At 47.1% G+C, this 15,977-nt stretch overlaps 1 protein-coding gene across 4 annotated transcripts in view; it reads left to right on the forward strand.

The window, feature by feature from the left end:
* MAP3K13 (mitogen-activated protein kinase kinase kinase 13) overlaps nt 1-15,977 on the forward strand; it is a 71,922-nt gene that overhangs the window by 51,950 nt on the left and 3,995 nt on the right. For 3 of the 4 annotated variants that reach the window (XM_030954380.1, XM_030954381.1, XM_030954382.1), the window contains 11 exons: nt 1,670-1,853; nt 2,024-2,215; nt 3,050-3,208; nt 5,971-6,129; nt 7,404-7,512; nt 8,097-8,206; nt 9,371-9,487; nt 9,946-10,083; nt 11,068-11,791; nt 12,945-13,015; nt 15,348-15,645. In XM_030954380.1, coding sequence (XP_030810240.1) covers nt 1,670-1,853; nt 2,024-2,215; nt 3,050-3,208; nt 5,971-6,129; nt 7,404-7,512; nt 8,097-8,206; nt 9,371-9,487; nt 9,946-10,083; nt 11,068-11,791; nt 12,945-13,015; nt 15,348-15,645 — 2,261 coding nt within the window. Of the gene's footprint in view, nt 1-1,669; nt 1,854-2,023; nt 2,216-3,049; nt 3,209-5,970; nt 6,130-7,403; nt 7,513-8,096; nt 8,207-9,370; nt 9,488-9,945; nt 10,084-11,067; nt 11,792-12,944; nt 13,023-15,347; nt 15,646-15,977 lie in introns of those variants that run through there. The other variant, XM_030954383.1, reaches the window with a different exon arrangement.

Genomic DNA, 15,977 nt, shown 5'->3' on the forward strand with positions numbered 1-15,977 from the left:
CTTGGAGCAACCTGGGCTAGTGGAAGGTGTCCCTGCCTGTGGCAGGGGGTGGGAGTGGATGGGCTTTTAGCTCCCTTCCCCCTCAGTCCATTCCATGATTCTATGAAAGAAACAGCTATTTCAGTACAACAGAATAGTTTTGATGTTGCCCATATAAAAATACTGTTCATCAACATGCACAAAAATCACCTCTATTTGTCACCTCCTTTCAGAAGTGATGCATGTGTGAATTAAATTGAAATACAGATCTTCTTGATTTAATCATGAATGAATTTTAATAATTATCTAATTGTTTTCTGTATTTAAAATCTTTTAATGTTTAAATGTCCAAAGATTTAAACGCCAGTTTATGTTCAGAGCTGCGAGCAGATCCATGAGGATGGAAAACAGCCTTGTGTCTGGGAAGGAACATGTGCTGGGGGTTGAACTCTGCCCTTCTGAGGGGGAGGGAGTTTCTGCTGGGGATGAGCAATGTTTTTGTTTTTAGTTGAGTGAGCAGGAGGAGTGCTGGGGTCTGGCTCTGGAGGAGAGCAGCTTTTCCATGGCTGTGCCTGGGGAGCGCTCGCTTAACAGGAGACAGCAGCCCCTGCCTGCCTGTGGCAGAAATGATCCCAGGGAAAGATTTGAACTGGGATCAACCCATTGACAGTTGGGATATACAAGTTCCCCTTCAGTGATAACAGTATCTAGAATGGACACTTTGGCATAATCCCAGCTGCAGCCCTGGGAACATCCCAAAGGCTCAGAGTCTGGATGAGACAACCTTTGTAGTCATTTGAAACGGAGATCTGTACAGGTGTGACTTCCTTTTATTTCAGAAATCAGTGGGTTACTTGTTGGGCTTGTTGCTAAATAATTAATTCTCCAAATGTAGATCTTTATTGAATTACAATAAATAAACAGTTGCCTGCCTTTTATCCTGCTGTTTATGAGATTTAAGGTAATTTCAAGGTGACTGACAGAGAACAGGGCTTTCTGTTCTGATGGGTGCAGCTCTCTTGAAGCAGTTTATACAGTGTCACTGGACTTCTCCAGCACCATCCCTACAAATGTGTGTGGGTACCAAAGAGGAGGAATTGCTTAAGGTTGTCTTGCCTGTTTGACGTTGATATACACGATATTGTTGTGGGAAGGACCTATTTCTGTGCCTGCTGCTGGTGGTTGATATGCTTTGTGTTGGCTATCTTGGTGGTTGCTGCCCTGTGTTTTACAGCCTGACTTTCATTTCCTATTTTTATTTATTTCAAGGAGTGAAAAAGACCCTCGATATTTTTATATCACTTGTGAATGTTAAATGCTTCTTCTGATCTATGCTTTTCAATGGACTCACTCACTTTGTTCAGTGTCGGGGTAGAGGATCTCCTCCCAAAACTGCCAATCCATGGTATGGTAAATTGCTGCCTGCCAAGCTGGAGTGGCTCACACAAGTGGTTAGCAGGGTGGTGAAAAAGCTGGAAGGATGGGAATGAGCAGGCTGGAGGTGGCTGAGGTGGCTGACAGGATTGTTGTGGCTGAGCACATGCAGTGTGTGCCAGGAGAAGATGTCACCTACTCCTTCCAGAAGAGCCCACTGTGTGGTGCAGGAGATGGCAGGTGCTGCCCTGGTGTGCTCTGACAGTTTCCATGTTCTTGACCTTTTCCATTATGCCGTTGTTTCCCCTGTGCCCAGACACGTGGGAGGTGCCGTTCGAGGAGATCTCGGAGCTGCAGTGGCTGGGCAGCGGGGCTCAGGGCGCCGTGTTCCTGGGCAAGTTCCGCGCAGAGGAGGTGGCCATCAAGAAAGTGAGGGACCAGAACGAGACGGACATCAAGCACCTGCGGAAGCTCAAGCATCCCAACATTATCGCCTTCAAGTAGGTTGTGACCCTTGTCAGGAGCTTTGTCCAGGCAAGAGCCATTGGCTCAAGTTCTCTGGGAAGATTTTTACAATCCAGGAGCTAAGCTGTGTCTAGGACAAAGTGGTGGCCACCCTTCCTGTCCAGCTGTCTGTCTGCTGCTCCTCATTGTGTGTTCTCTTTGACAGGGGAGTTTGCACCCAGGCCCCGTGCTACTGCATCATCATGGAGTACTGTGCCCACGGGCAGCTCTACGAGGTCCTGCGGGCCGGCAGGAAGGTCACCCCGCGGCTGCTGGTGGACTGGTCCACGGGGATTGCCAGTGGCATGAACTACCTGCACCTCCACAAAATCATCCATCGAGACCTCAAGTCACCAAAGTGAGTCTCAGCTGCTTAAACATCCCTTAGTTTGGGTTCCTCAAGTCACCAAAGTTAAACATCCCCCAGTTGTGGCTCTTCGGGTCATCAAAGTGAGTCTCAGATGCTTAAACATCCCTCGGTTGGGGCTATTTTTTCCTTTTCTTGAGAAATAGTTTAAAGTTTGGTCAAAAGGCTCTACTATTTTTTTGCCCCACATTGACTCAAAACTAATGGGAGTGAAACTATTGCAACTTGTTGGCACTTAACAAGTGTGGAAATTTTACTGGTATCTTCCATGATAAATAGCAGTCAGGAAATATTTAATGACCTGATGATGTCTTTTGGAAAGTGGGGTATTCTGTTGCCTCCTGACTTTTTAGTTTTCTTTCTTATTCTCCTATTATTTCCCTGGTTTTCTGGAATGTGTCTTCCTCATTTCTCTGTTGCTTTCTGACTAAAATGTTCTGGCTTCTTTATATTCTTATTCCCTAGATGTTTATTACTTCTTTAGTCTGTGACAGTGCATTAAGATAATACTTTCAGATGATTTGCAGCACAGTTTAAGGTACAGCTTTGCCTCTGGATCCTCAGTTACTTGTTAATTTGCAGTTTTATTGAGATGGATTTTTGACTCGTAGCATTAAGAAATGCATTTAAGGCACAAAACACAACCACCCAAAAGAGAGTGAGAGCTTTTACTGAGAAAAATACAGAATATTTTCTTTTGTACTGCACTTGTGAGCAGTGTGGCCTCATCAACAGGCTGTGTTGGTTAAGAAGCCACTCCTGTGGCTGTTGTGGTGCAAGAAAAATCACAAAATAGAGATGACTTTTTTTTTCCCCTTTTTCCAGTGTTTTGGTTACACACACAGATGCAGTAAAGATTTCAGATTTTGGTACATCTAAAGAGCTCAGTGACAAGAGTACCAAAATGTCCTTTGCGGGGACAGTGGCGTGGATGGCCCCGGAGGTGATACGGAACGAGCCTGTCTCTGAGAAGGTGGACATCTGGTGAGTCCTGTTTGTGGTCATGTGCCTTCACCCTCTCTTCAGTCCCTTGGTTTCCCAGCACTTTCCATGTCCTTTCCTGTGCCTGAGCATGGTTTGCTCTGTGTTGGGCTGTTCATTTCTCCTTCTGCCTGGTGCCCTGAACTTTGGTGGGCTCTGATGGAAAGGGAATGACACAGGTTCCAGCTAAGGCTCAGTGCAGTCTGTGTCTTGCAGGAAGCAAATGCAGAAATTCTTCCCTGTGTCCTTATCCAGCCCAGAGCTTTCTCCCAGTGCTGTGCTCAGGAGCCCCTCAGCAGCCTCCATAGTCAGGGTGGTTTTTCCATCACTTCTGGTCCTCTTCAGGGCCACTCTGGAGCTGTGGGGAGGCCCCTGCTCTGCTCCCCACCCCTTGTGCTTCCTGCACACCAGGGTGGTTTTCGTGTGGGTACCCACAGGATTACAGTCCAGTGAATCCAATCCCAGATCCAAGAGGGAGGAAACCAGGATAGGTTGTAAGAGTTTTGGAGCCTTTTTCCATTGATGTGGAACATGCTCTGTGTCCAAATGAACACAAGGAATGGTTCAGTCCATGCTATTAAAAATGCTTGAGAGGGCTTGGCCTTGGAGTTCCTTTGGGAAGCCTCTCCACAGGTTTCAGAGCCCTCAAGAGATCTGCATCTCTGTTTCTGCCTCATTTTTTCTGCATATTAAATGTCAGCAGCCAGGACAAATGCCCTTCTCCCTGCTTTACAGCCAGGAGGGATTTTGCTTCCTTTGGTTTTTCAGCTTCAGTTGCTGTCTCTTCCCTGGCAGGGCAGGGAGATGCTGGACAAAGCTGTGGGTGGTCCAGGGTGCAGTGGAGTCAGGAGCTGCTACTGCAGTTCTAGCTCAGGCCTGGGCTTGACCTGAAGGGCAAGATTTCCTGCAGGGAAGGTGATGTTACCTGTGGTGTGCAGCTGCTCTTGTGTCCATGGTGTCCTGTGTGTTTATTTTGGATGTCCAGGTCACAGCACAGCCAGCTCCTCTGGGAGAACACTTGGGTTTTTCTGGAAAGAAAATACACCCAGCATTTGTCTGCTGAACCCCTCCCTTTGAATCACAGGATTGTGAGCACCAGTGGTGCTGGATTTCCACCCTCAGCTTTCTGTCCTTTAGAGTGGTTTATGTTGAGGAATATTTCACTGAACATCCTGTCCAAGAAAACCTTTGCTCCTTCCCTCAGTGACATGGAGGTGTTGCTCTTTGGTGCCAGTTCCTCTGGAGTTCACAACAGTGGTGATTGCTCAGACTCTCCTTTACCATCCATTCCTCCTTCAAGATGAATAAAAATGATGTTCATGAATGCTGCCAACAAATGAGACCAGTTCCTGAGCTGCTTATATGTCTGCTCTCTCTCATCTCTAACAGCACGCAGAAAAATAAATCTATAATCTTATCAGGAGTCTTGGAAATCCTTTGTCAGTCCTTAGTCATAACAAATAAGAAACCAGATGAGCTTTCCCTGGTAGTTTGTCCACCCTCCTGGATCCCTGCTTTCCTGCAGCCCACAGGAAAGGATTTTGAGGCGAGAAGTATTCAAAATCTTCTTGTTTGTTGCTTGTTTTTTTTACTCATGATTTGAAACCAATGGGCTTTGAAAGTGCATTGTTTTTCACATGAAGTTTTTTCCTGACTGATGGTTGTTCAGACCTGGTAGTTTGTCCTTTAGAAGTTCTTCTGTGCTTAACAAAAGCACTGGATATTGGTACAAGCCAGAAGCATCCTTCTCACCTTTCACCTGGCTGTAGTCTGCAGCTTGGCAGGGCTGGTGTCCCACAGAGGAATGGGACAGAATGAGGTGGCACATCTGGCTTGGAAATAGAGATGGTGGTGCCTCACCTGTATCACAGCCCAGTTGTTGATGTGCAGTAACAGTGGTGGTGGTGGTTCTCAGCAGCATTTTGTTTACCTCTGTAATGGCTGGTTTGGTGTTTCTTTGGTGTTTTATTGGGTGATGATTGTATACAAAACACGTATTTGCTGTTAAGAATTAAGGTTTTGGTTCTTTCTGGCAACTTCACTAAGGAAGAGAATGAAAGTGAGTTTTCTTAACTACATCTTTCAGTTCTTGTGGCAGATTCTTTCCCTGAGTTCTCTTAATTAGATTTTTTTGCTTTATCCTTCCTTTCTTCAGACGAAAAGGAATATCAGATGAGACCTCATGTGCTTTTGGTACTGACAGTTATGCAAGTAGCATTTGTTTCCTAATTTCTGTGTTGCAGTAGTTGTAGTGCTGAGTCTCAAACCTTGAAACTTTTGCCTGGGTCTACAGGTAACAGCAGAGGGAGCCTTTGGTTAGGGAAAAGAAAACAAAACCAGTTAAATGAAATGTAAAAAATCCGCAAAACCTTTGTTGTGTTGTCTCTGTAAGACACTTGTCAGTCTGTGCAGTAGTCAATCATCTGTTCTTACCAGCAAGAACAGTCCAAAGTCTATCTGAGAGTAGACTTTGGAGTCTTTTCATTTAAGAGGAGCAAGACTTAATCTGTACACAAAATGTGCTTTCAGGGTCTTTAAAATCTCACAAAGAAGCAGGAAAGGGTGGGTGGGAACCAGTGTGGTTTTGTACTGGAGCAGAGGAGTTACCTGGTGCGCTAAAAACCACTGTTGCACCTACTTGCAGTGTTGGACCGGACATCCCTGTTTCCCTGTTTTACCCAACAAACTGTTTTTTTCAAGCTCCAAATGTTTCTGTTAACAGCTTCTGTGTGAACTCAATTTATCCTGGTTTATTTCTTCATCAGGTCATTTGGGGTAGTTTTGTGGGAGCTGCTCACAGGAGAGATTCCCTACAAGGACGTGGACTCTTCAGCCATCATTTGGGGAGTGGGCAGTAACAGCCTCCACCTTCCTGTCCCTTCCACCTGCCCAGATGGCTTCAAAATCCTCATGAAGCAAACCTGGTAAGAGCCTGAACCCCACACAGCACAGACCTGGGGCTGGCTCCCAACAAAACCCATGAAAGTCAGGGTGGGAGCATGGAGCCCAGAGCAGAGGGCTCTGAGATACCCTCACACTTGTCCTGAGAGCAATAAGTTTTAACATTCTGGATTCTGCTTCCCTGTGGCAGCAGGCCTGGATGTCAGGACATCTTCAGGAGCCTTCACAGAGGGTGTTGCTTTGCTGTAGCAAAGTGGGCTATAAAAGGTGGCTCTGTGGGAAGACAAAAGGAGCTGGAAGGAAAGTAGGGGTAAAATTCCTTGAGGCCACATCCAGAGTGAAGGGATCTGATTTTTTCACTCAGAAAACCCCTTGTGAGCAATTGACTTTTGGACTGGACAAAGAGAAATATGAGCTTTCCTCCTGGAACACAGATTTTTCCAGGTTCAGATATGGAAAATGCTTTCAGTTTCCTCCATGTACCAGATTAGAGTTGAAATTATTTGTCTTGGGTTTCACATTGATGTAATTGTAATTATCTTTGTAATTGTAAAAATTGTAATTGTAAAAATCTTTGTAATTACATCTTACATAGTGTAAGGGTCTTCCAGCATTTTCCCACTCCATGGGTTTTACCAGCCATTGTCCCCATGGCACAAAGGGGACAACAGGCCAGAGCATGTGTGGATCTCTCCCAGTGGCTGTTCACCCTGAGCTGCAGCAGTGGGGCTGTGGCAGCTTGTGCAGCTCGGTACAACAGAGTACCTACAAACACTTGTATCCCCACCTAGTGGAAGGAGGTGGTTGGTGGGCAGAGGAGGCTCAAGAAGCTGCTCTTGCCCTGTGCAAGGTGGATTCAGTCCTGAAACTCAAATGCTGGTTCTTTTTCTCAAAAATCCAAACGTTTTTGTACTTTTCTGTGATCTTTCACTCTGTAGTCTCATTTTCTGGTCTTAAACATTCGCACCTCTTTTGTTTCTTCAGAATGGTTCATCATAAACCACCTCTAGCATAATTAAATTATATTCAGCAAAAGAGAAGACCAGAAAAGCTCCTTTGCTCTAACCTGTCAGCTGCTTGGGTCAGAGAGTAGGATCTAGTGAGACCCTTTCAGAAGGGCAGGAGAGGCTGGCAGTGCCCATCCCTCACTCCAGAAGGTCAGGAGAGGCTGGCAGTGCCCATCCCTCATCCCAGAAGGGCAGGAGAGGCTGGCAGTGCCCATCCCTCATCCCAGAAGGTCAGGAGAGGCTGGCAGTGCCCATCCCACCTCACCCTGGCTGTTTCTGTTTTGTTTCAGGCAGAGCAAGCCCCGGAACCGTCCGTCCTTCCGGCAGACACTGATGCACCTCGACATCGCCTCTGCTGATGTGCTGGCTACTCCTCAGGAAACCTACTTCAAATCCCAGGTAACTGGGGAAAGGCTGTAGCCTGTGAGTGCTGGAATTAGCTCCAAGCATCTGATTCTGGAGGGTGCACTGAGTAGAGAAAGTCTGGATCCATGATTTCAGTTTTAATCTTGGGAGGAGCAACCTGATGGGTGTTTGGAAATCTTTTATCCGAACTTTCCCATGCTGAGACTTCTGCTGCAGGAACCAGGGCTTCAAGGGGCAAATAGAGTATCACTCTAGACAGGCATCATCATGGGGCTTTCAAAATCATGAAACTTTCTAATTATTTTCACTGCCAGAAGTAAAGAAAATGTTGTCTTAGTATAAACAGAACTCTAGGAATTAAAAAAAATATTTCTTAGAAAATGCAGGTATGTTGTAAATTCTCTGTTTGAAGCACAAAATTGTAAATACCATTTGAAAATGTTGGCACTAAATGCGCTGCGGTGTTGTTACCCAAAATAATTCAGCTAACAAAAATACATTCTCAACCCAAAGCTGTAATTTTCTGCAGACACAAACAACATTGCCCAAGAGTTTTTTGTGGTGCACCTACAGATCCCAATTCTTTGTAAATAGCTAGAAGTAAATTGCTTTCCTAGGCTGAATGGAGAGAAGAAGTGAAGAAACATTTTGAGAAAATTAAAAGTGAAGGAACTTGTATCCACCGGCTGGATGAAGAATTGATTCGCCGTCGGAGAGAAGAGCTGAGGTCTGTTCACAGTCTGTTGTGTGTACTGTTTGCTTTTCCTATCCAGCCTTCCCTTCCTAGCTAAATGAGCCCTCAGCTGGTCCTCACAGGGCCTCCTGCTCCAGCCCCTGACTCTTTTTATTCTCCTCTTGTACTGAGGTTCCCAAAACAGGACCCACTATTCCTGGTGGTATAAATTTGGGCAGCCTAAATTCCTTGTGAACCTGGAAACCAACATTCCCATGGGCCTGGCCTAGGCCATGAGCACTGCTCAGCTCATGGGAGCTGGAGAGAAGCAGTGGGAGCTGTTGCTGTTCTTGGGCAGTCTCAACAGTTTGCTGCAGACTAGCTGGCAAAGGCTTGTGTGTTTCCCAGGAAATATTTCTGCCTGAGAATTGGTGTTTGTGATAACAGCACTGAAGCAGAGACATCCATCTCAGTGGGAAATCCATCCTGAGGTTGGCTGTGAGCTTTCTCTGCCCTGATACTTTCTTTGGGTTAGTTATTACAGAGAAGTGAACATACTTCATATAAACAGCCCACTGAAATGCATTTTGATTATACCAGCTTAAAAATGAAAGCAGAGGGTTTATTTAAAGAAGGGAAATTGTATCCTGTGATACAAATTTGTAAATAGAGTAGACAGAGAAACACAAAACTCTGAGAAGCAGTTCTGTGTCAAACCTGAGGAGCCAAAGGGGCCCTTGGCCAGGGAATTTGATGCAGTGGTTGTTCAGTGTTCTCTGTCCCCAGGGAGCTTGGGCTGGCCACGTCTTTCAGCTGTACTGGAGCTGTGTGGACACCCTGCTGTTAATGAAATCCAGACACAGGACTTCTTTCCTGTTCCTGTAGAGGCTGGCTTAGCCCCTTCTCTGTGCAAACAGGCTGATCAGGGTTTGGCCAGAGGGCTCTTGGGTGTGTGTGATGCATTTGCAGCTCTTCTAGGGAGAAGTGTTGCCACACTTTCAAGGCTGTTAAACACTTTCTAAACCATACCATGATTTATTGCTGTGTCAGGCTCTTAATCAGTCATCATTCACTGTTAGCTGTATCTGGGATTCAGTGCAGTACAGCTGGCAAATTTGACTTTTAAAAGGCCTTTTCCTAAAGCACCTGTACTTTTTCTCATTCTCTTCTCTTGGTCCATGGAAGTCAGGCTGGACTAAAGCCTTTTGTGCCTTTCAGACATGCGCTGGATATCCGTGAGCACTACGAGAGGAAGCTGGAGCGAGCCAATAACCTGTACATGGAGCTCAGTGCTATCATGCTGCAGCTGGAGGTGCGGGAGAAGGAGCTCATCAAGTACGTGTCTGGGCATGGTGATGTGAGCAGTCTGCACACAGCACAGCACAAACAGCACTTCATTTCTAAACTGGATTGCAGATTTAGTGTCCCCTGACTAAACACAAAGGTTAGGGAATTGCTGGTGAGCAGGGAGAGGTCCCTTAGGAGTGAATTCCTGCAGACCACTGTCAGTGGTTACTGACTTGGAGAAAGGCACCTTCCCATTTGGGGCTGGCATCCTTTGGCCCATGCATGAAGGGAATGGCAGTGCTGCTCCTGGACTGTGTGCCAGGGCCTTGTGCCTGCTGCCTAATTTAAAAGGAGTTTAGAAGTGTCTGTGTGCTTTCCCAGCAGAGCAATCAGGCATGCAGCATGTTCCCTGCAGAGCTAGTTCCTGTCCAGGGGGAGCAACAAGTGGGGAGAGACACAACTGATGTGGTTTTCTTTTTTTTTTTTTTCTTTCCCTGATGTTTCAGGAGGGAACAAGCAGTGGAAAAGAAATACCCTGGGACTTACAAACGCCACCCAGTCAGACCAATCATCCACCCCAATACAGTGGAGAAGTTGATGAAGAGGAAAGGGGTCTCCCATAAACCAGGCAGCCAGACCAAACGGTGAGAAGTAACAACCCAGTCCTGTGCCAGAGCCAGTGGTAGATCCCCACTGGGCAGTTCCTTCCCTTTGAGCCTCATGAAATGCAGGGTGGGACAAAGGGGTTTCACACTTAAGCCTGGTCTGATCCTCAGACCATAATTGTTTAATTATCTTAAGGTGAAAGGGATGAATCCTGCCATCCCTGCCACCTGGGCAGCTCTCTGGAACCACGGAATCACAGGATGTGTTGGTTGAATGAATGAATTGTTGGTCCATGTGATTTTTGAACAGATGATGGTGCTTGGACAGGAGATATCTCTTGTGTTTTCTTAAATTCTTAACTGTCCAAGTTCATCCTTGACTTGGATGGGAATAAGCAGGGCAAGGGATTGTAGAAATCAGGCAGGCCTCAGGAAGGATGGATTCATTGTTGAGGAATTAGTTTGGGATTTGAGATTTGGGAATTCATGCTGTCCTTTAAGTTATTTCTCTTCTACATGACTTTTAGATAGGGAGATTTTTTTTTTTTTCTAAAAGAGTTGTCTTAGTCTTTACTTTTTTGGGGATTTCCAGGAGTTAGTCCTGATTACAAGTGAATAATCACTTCTGAATTAATATCCCCACATGGCTTTTAGATGAGCAGCCTGATCACCACCATTGTACATGCACAGAGTGAGAGCCATGCTCTACCCCAAGGTCCTGAGAGGGAGCTATTTTGGGAGAGAACATCAAAATAAGAACGGAAAAGGAGAGTGTGTGACAGCTGTTGGAAAAAACAGCAAGACAAGAGTGTCGAGCAGGATGGGCTGAATGGAGAGGATGTTGAGTGGAGAGAATCACAGGGACCAAAATGCAAGAGTCAAACAGCTGAAGGGGAGGGCAGCCTGCAGATTTTAGGAAGCAGAGAGTGCTTTCGGCTCCAGCTGCTTCTTCATCCTGGCTCTGGGCCGGTGTCACTTCTTTCTTTGTGGCTTGACATGTAACTTCTTCTCCTTGTCTCCCAGGCCAGATCTACTGAAGTCAGAGGGCATACCCAGCACAGAAGCACCATCCAATGGCTCCCCAGTCTCAGGAAGTCCCAAGATGTCAACCTTGAGTGGCAAAAGCCGGTACCGCAGCAAGCCCCGGCACCGCCGGGGGAACAGCAAAGGCAGCTACAATGAATTTGCAGGGATCTTGAAAAACCAGCCAGCGCAGGATGATGCCCCCCAGCCCGGCCCTCCCCACCCTCCCCACGCCCCCGCGGTGCCGCAGCAGCCCGGGCACAGTCCCCACGGGCAGCACTCGCGGCTGCACGCCCACGGGCAGGACATCGCCACCTGCGCCAACAACCTGCGCTACCTCGGCCCCGCGGCCGCGCTGCGCAGCCCCCTCAGCAACCACGCGCAGCGCCGCGTCTCCGGCTCCAGCCCCGACCTCATCTCCACCGCCATGGAGGCCGACTGCCGCCGCGGCCGGGACAGCAGGGACAGCACGGCCGAGCGCTGGGAGTGCTGCCAGGCGGATCCCTACGACCCCTGCCTGCAGTGCAGGGATGAGGACAGTGGCCAGGCACAGATGGCGTCTGTGGAACCGGGCGGGAGCCGCCCCCAGTCCCCCGCGTCCCTCTACGAGCGCGCGCAGTTCATGGAGAAGCTGGAGGAGCAGGGCACGGCAGTGTCTGCTCTGGGCACTCCCCAGCACTTGGCTTCCTCAGGGCTGCCCTGCAAAGCAAGATCCCTCCAAAAGGTGAGGATGGAGCACTGGGGTTTGAAGATGTGGTTTTGGTAGGGCCTGGTTCTGTTACGTGCAGTTTCGCCAATTGATTTGAGTTGCAGCTTTTTCTATTGAGTTTTTGATGTTGAAACAGTCTCAAAATGCTTTCAAGCCTTTCTCCAAAGGAAGGGATAAATGCATTCTTTAAATTGTTCTGTAATATCATGTGAGAGTTGCTTTGAGAATCTGTGATGCTGCTGTGTCTCAGGGCAAAGATTCAACATTTGCCATGGTCTTGAGGACATCCCTTTTGCTGCACCTGCCAGAAATTGTCCCCCTACACTGAAAGTTATAGTTCTGTATTTTGTGAAGATTTTGCAAGAGTAAAAAGGAGGTTATGACACAGTTGTACAGAAGCAGCTCTTTGTTCCTCCTGCTTCCATCCAGGTGGTGAGAGAAATACAAACCAGTCTGAGTTCAAAGAGAAGGAAAACTGAGCCTGGCTGGAAGAGTCAAGGAAAATAGTGTAATTATCAAACCAAGGGTGTGGTTTGGCCCCAGCATGATGGAACTAGGACCTTGTAAAACGAGCGGATGGGATGAGATAAAGGCTTAATCTGAATGAGGGGCTGACAGGTTGGATAGGCTAGAAGAAGGCTGTAAAGAAACAACAGTGTGGGGGTAGATTTGGATGGGAGAAGGAGAATAAAAGGCTCTGTGCTCGCTGAGTATGAAACAAATTCCAGGTTCTCCTAGTTGGGGAAACCCATTGGCAAAGGCTGTGTCATCCTCCATCCTGCTTTACTGATGGGCTGTGGTAGAGCCAAGAGTGCCAAATCAGCTCCATAATTAATGTGGGTTTCCATGTGATACTCATTACTTGATTTGCTTCAGTGAGAATCTGGAACATTCTGTACTCCATACCTGCTGAAATACTCCAGTGTATTTCCCAGTCAGTCACTCCAGATTTGGGAATAGCAGCCTTGAGACTGTCTGAAACAGCCTCCTAGTTGTTGGCAATGTCTGAGTCAGTGTTCCTGACACACAGGCTGTTTTCTGGTCTAGATTCTTGCAGCCTGTAGATTTTTGCACTGTTTTCCAGTGATTTAGTCCTGAAGGACCAAGGGGTCAGCTATGTTTGAACTTCCCCAAATATGACACCCTTTTTGTCCTTGTTTTTTGCCAGAGTGGGGATGAGTCGTCAGAAGAGGAGGAGGGCGAAGTTGACAGCGAAGTGGAGTTTCCTCGTAGACAAAGGTAAAAGGTGAATTCACTCTAATCTCTCTTTGGTGGGACAAAACTGAGGAGAACTCTCAAAACACCTGCACACCAGCACTGAAAGTGGTGAAGGTGCTGGCAAAAGAGCAGAATCCCATTCAGTGTGTCCCATCCACCCTCAGCTGATCCCTCATGTCCACTCACTGTTCCAGCCCATCCTGAGCTGTTCTCTCTGGCCCAGCTTTCCTGCTGGCTTTCCTGCAGGCTGTTTGCAGCATGACTTGATCACACTTGGTAATGTTATTCTGCCTCTGTAAATGAGCTGCTGCATCTGTTTCACCAGGATCAGACTTAGTGCATGTGGGAACCCTTTGTGGGCTACTCCCAGTGTTGTTTATAAAATGTTGTGGCAGTGGGTAAGACTCCAGCCCAGCAGCTTTGTAGCTGAATTCAGATAAGATTGCAGAGCTGAATGACAACAGCAGATCAAATTTGATGGTGTTGCCTTTAAAATAAGACTTAGGAGGAGTGTTCCTACATAAGCCTGGGGAACAGCAGGATTTACAGTGCTGTGCTCAGGGAAGACATCATGGACTTGGTGCTGCAGTTTCATGAAAGCAGCTGATTCAAGTGCAGGAGTGATCCAGTAGGCAAGCAGGCTTAAGGTTTGATTCAAAGCAGCAGAGAAGAAAATAAAATCTTGTCTCCTGTTGTGAGCATTCACAGCACACCTGAAGCTTAAATCCTAATGCTCCCTTCATTGCCCCAGCGCAAAGGCCACAGTAAAGTTTGGAAAGGTACTGAGAAGTGTGACAGGAGTGGTTAGGGATGGTTTCTGTAGAAGAGGAGATTAAACTCATGTGAAATGTTTCTCCAGCAGGAGGAAAGGCAACACCGGAGGTGCATGAAATTGTAATTTATGTGGAGAAAATAGACAAGGAATGATTCTTCACATTCATGTTAGGGGCAGCCAGTGAAGCAAACACAGTAAAATGAACAAAAGGAAGCGCTTTTTCCATCCAGAACATTTTCAGATGTGCAGCTCATTGTCAAGGTGTGCTGTGGAAATCAGAGCATGAAGAGCCGTAAATGCAAAATTTGTGGAGTATGGATCCATCAGTGACTGTTAGCATTGTCATCTGGGTTTGAGCTTCTGCTAGGAACTCAGATCTGCTGAATGGTACAGGCCAGGAAGAGATGCCAGGAGAAAGCAGGCTCTGTCTGCATTCCCTGTTCTCATACTTCTCTCAGATTATTCCTTCCTGCCTGGGGTTGAAGGCAGAATGCTGGGCTGGATGAGTTATGTGACTCATACAGTTCCTGTGGGATGTTGTTTCCTCTGTGATTTACTAACTTGGAAGATTAGGAGGACAAGTTGCCCGTTCCATGTGATGCCCAGTTGTGGGTCTCCTGGCATGTTCCCTCAACTGATGTGCCGTCCCATTGCTGTTGAATCCTGGCACAAGGCCATTTCCACAGTCAAGTAACTGTGAGCTTATTTCTTGAGTGGATGGTCCTAAATCCTGCCTGGCTTTTGGGATGGCTGCCAGGTGATGCAGCAATTCCCAGGTGAGTTAGCTTGAACTCACAGAGTCACTGGATTGGAAGAGACCTTTAAGATCATCAAGTCCAAATCATGCCCTGACACCTCAACTAAACCATGGTACTGAGTGCCACACCCAGTATTTTTTTAAATCCATCCAGTGATGGTGACTCCACCACCTCCCCAGGCAGACAATTCCAGTACTTTATCATGCTTTCCATTAAATACTTTTGCCTAACATCCAACTTAAATTTCCCAGTTGACCAGTACCCCCAGGTCCCTTTCTGCCTGGGCACTGTCCAGCCACACCGTCGCCGGCCTGTAGCATTGCAGGGGGTTATTGCAGTCAAAATGCAGGACTGGGCACTTGGATTTATTAAACTTCATCTTACTGGACTCTGCCCACCCATCCAACCATTCCAGGTCTCCCTGCAGAGCCCTCCTACCTTCCAACAGATCCACACAGGATCCCAGCTTAGTGTCGTCTGCAAATTTACTGATGAAAGACTCAAAACCCTCATCCATGCCATCAATAAAAATATTAAACAGAACTCCACAGTACAGCCTAGCACTTTAGGAAAATGCACTATCCAAGAAAAATATGCTCCAAGGCAGATCAGCTAACATGGACATATCAGACAGGATAGAAGAGATGAATTTAAAGATGCAGGTCTTGAACTATATCATTCAGAAGGGGTAGAATTCTGCAGCTCCAGGATGTGGAAGGCACTCCACAAGGCTTGGTGTAGCAGAGCAGTGAACACAGCACCCAGGAAGTTCCCTATGACTGCCATCCAAGGTGAGCACTGAACTTCTCCCTGTTTGCAGACCCCACCGCTGCATCAGTAGCTGCCAGTCCTACTCGACCTTCAGCTCTGAGAACTTCTCTGTGTCGGATGGAGAGGAGGGGAACACAAGCGACCACTCGAACAGCCCGGATGAGCTGGCCAACAAGCTGGAGGATGAGCTGGCTGAAAAGCTGGAGGACATGTTGTCCCAGACTCCAGAGATCCCCATTGAAATCTCCACGCAGTCGGATGGGCTTTCGGACAAAGAGTGTGCTGTGCGGAGGGTCAAGACTCAGATGTCTCTGGGCAAACTTTGTGCAGATGAACACAGCTGTGAGGTGAGTTGGTTATGCCCTCATCCTTCCACTCAGTGGAAAAAAACTGCATAAATGTTATGGAAAGGAATCCAGGGACCAGAAAGTTGGAACACTGCCTAGAAAATGCTGTGGTAGGTGTACTGTGGCAAAGCAAGTGCTGCAATACCCAATCTTCCTCCTGCTTGGCAGAAGAGTGGGTGGGGGAAAGTAGCACAAACAAAGCTGAACATAATGTGCTGGTCAAGATGAGTGTGATCTTGGGAGCCCATCAGATTTGCAGTTGCATTACGTGGGATAAAAATACGTAATGAAATGGAGTGGATATAAACTGCCTCAGACGTATCCATCGGCAG

The sequence above is a fragment of the Camarhynchus parvulus genome, chromosome 9 (genome assembly GCF_901933205.1).
Source record: "Camarhynchus parvulus chromosome 9, STF_HiC, whole genome shotgun sequence".
NCBI classification, from domain to species: Eukaryota; Metazoa; Chordata; class Aves; order Passeriformes; family Thraupidae; genus Camarhynchus; species Camarhynchus parvulus.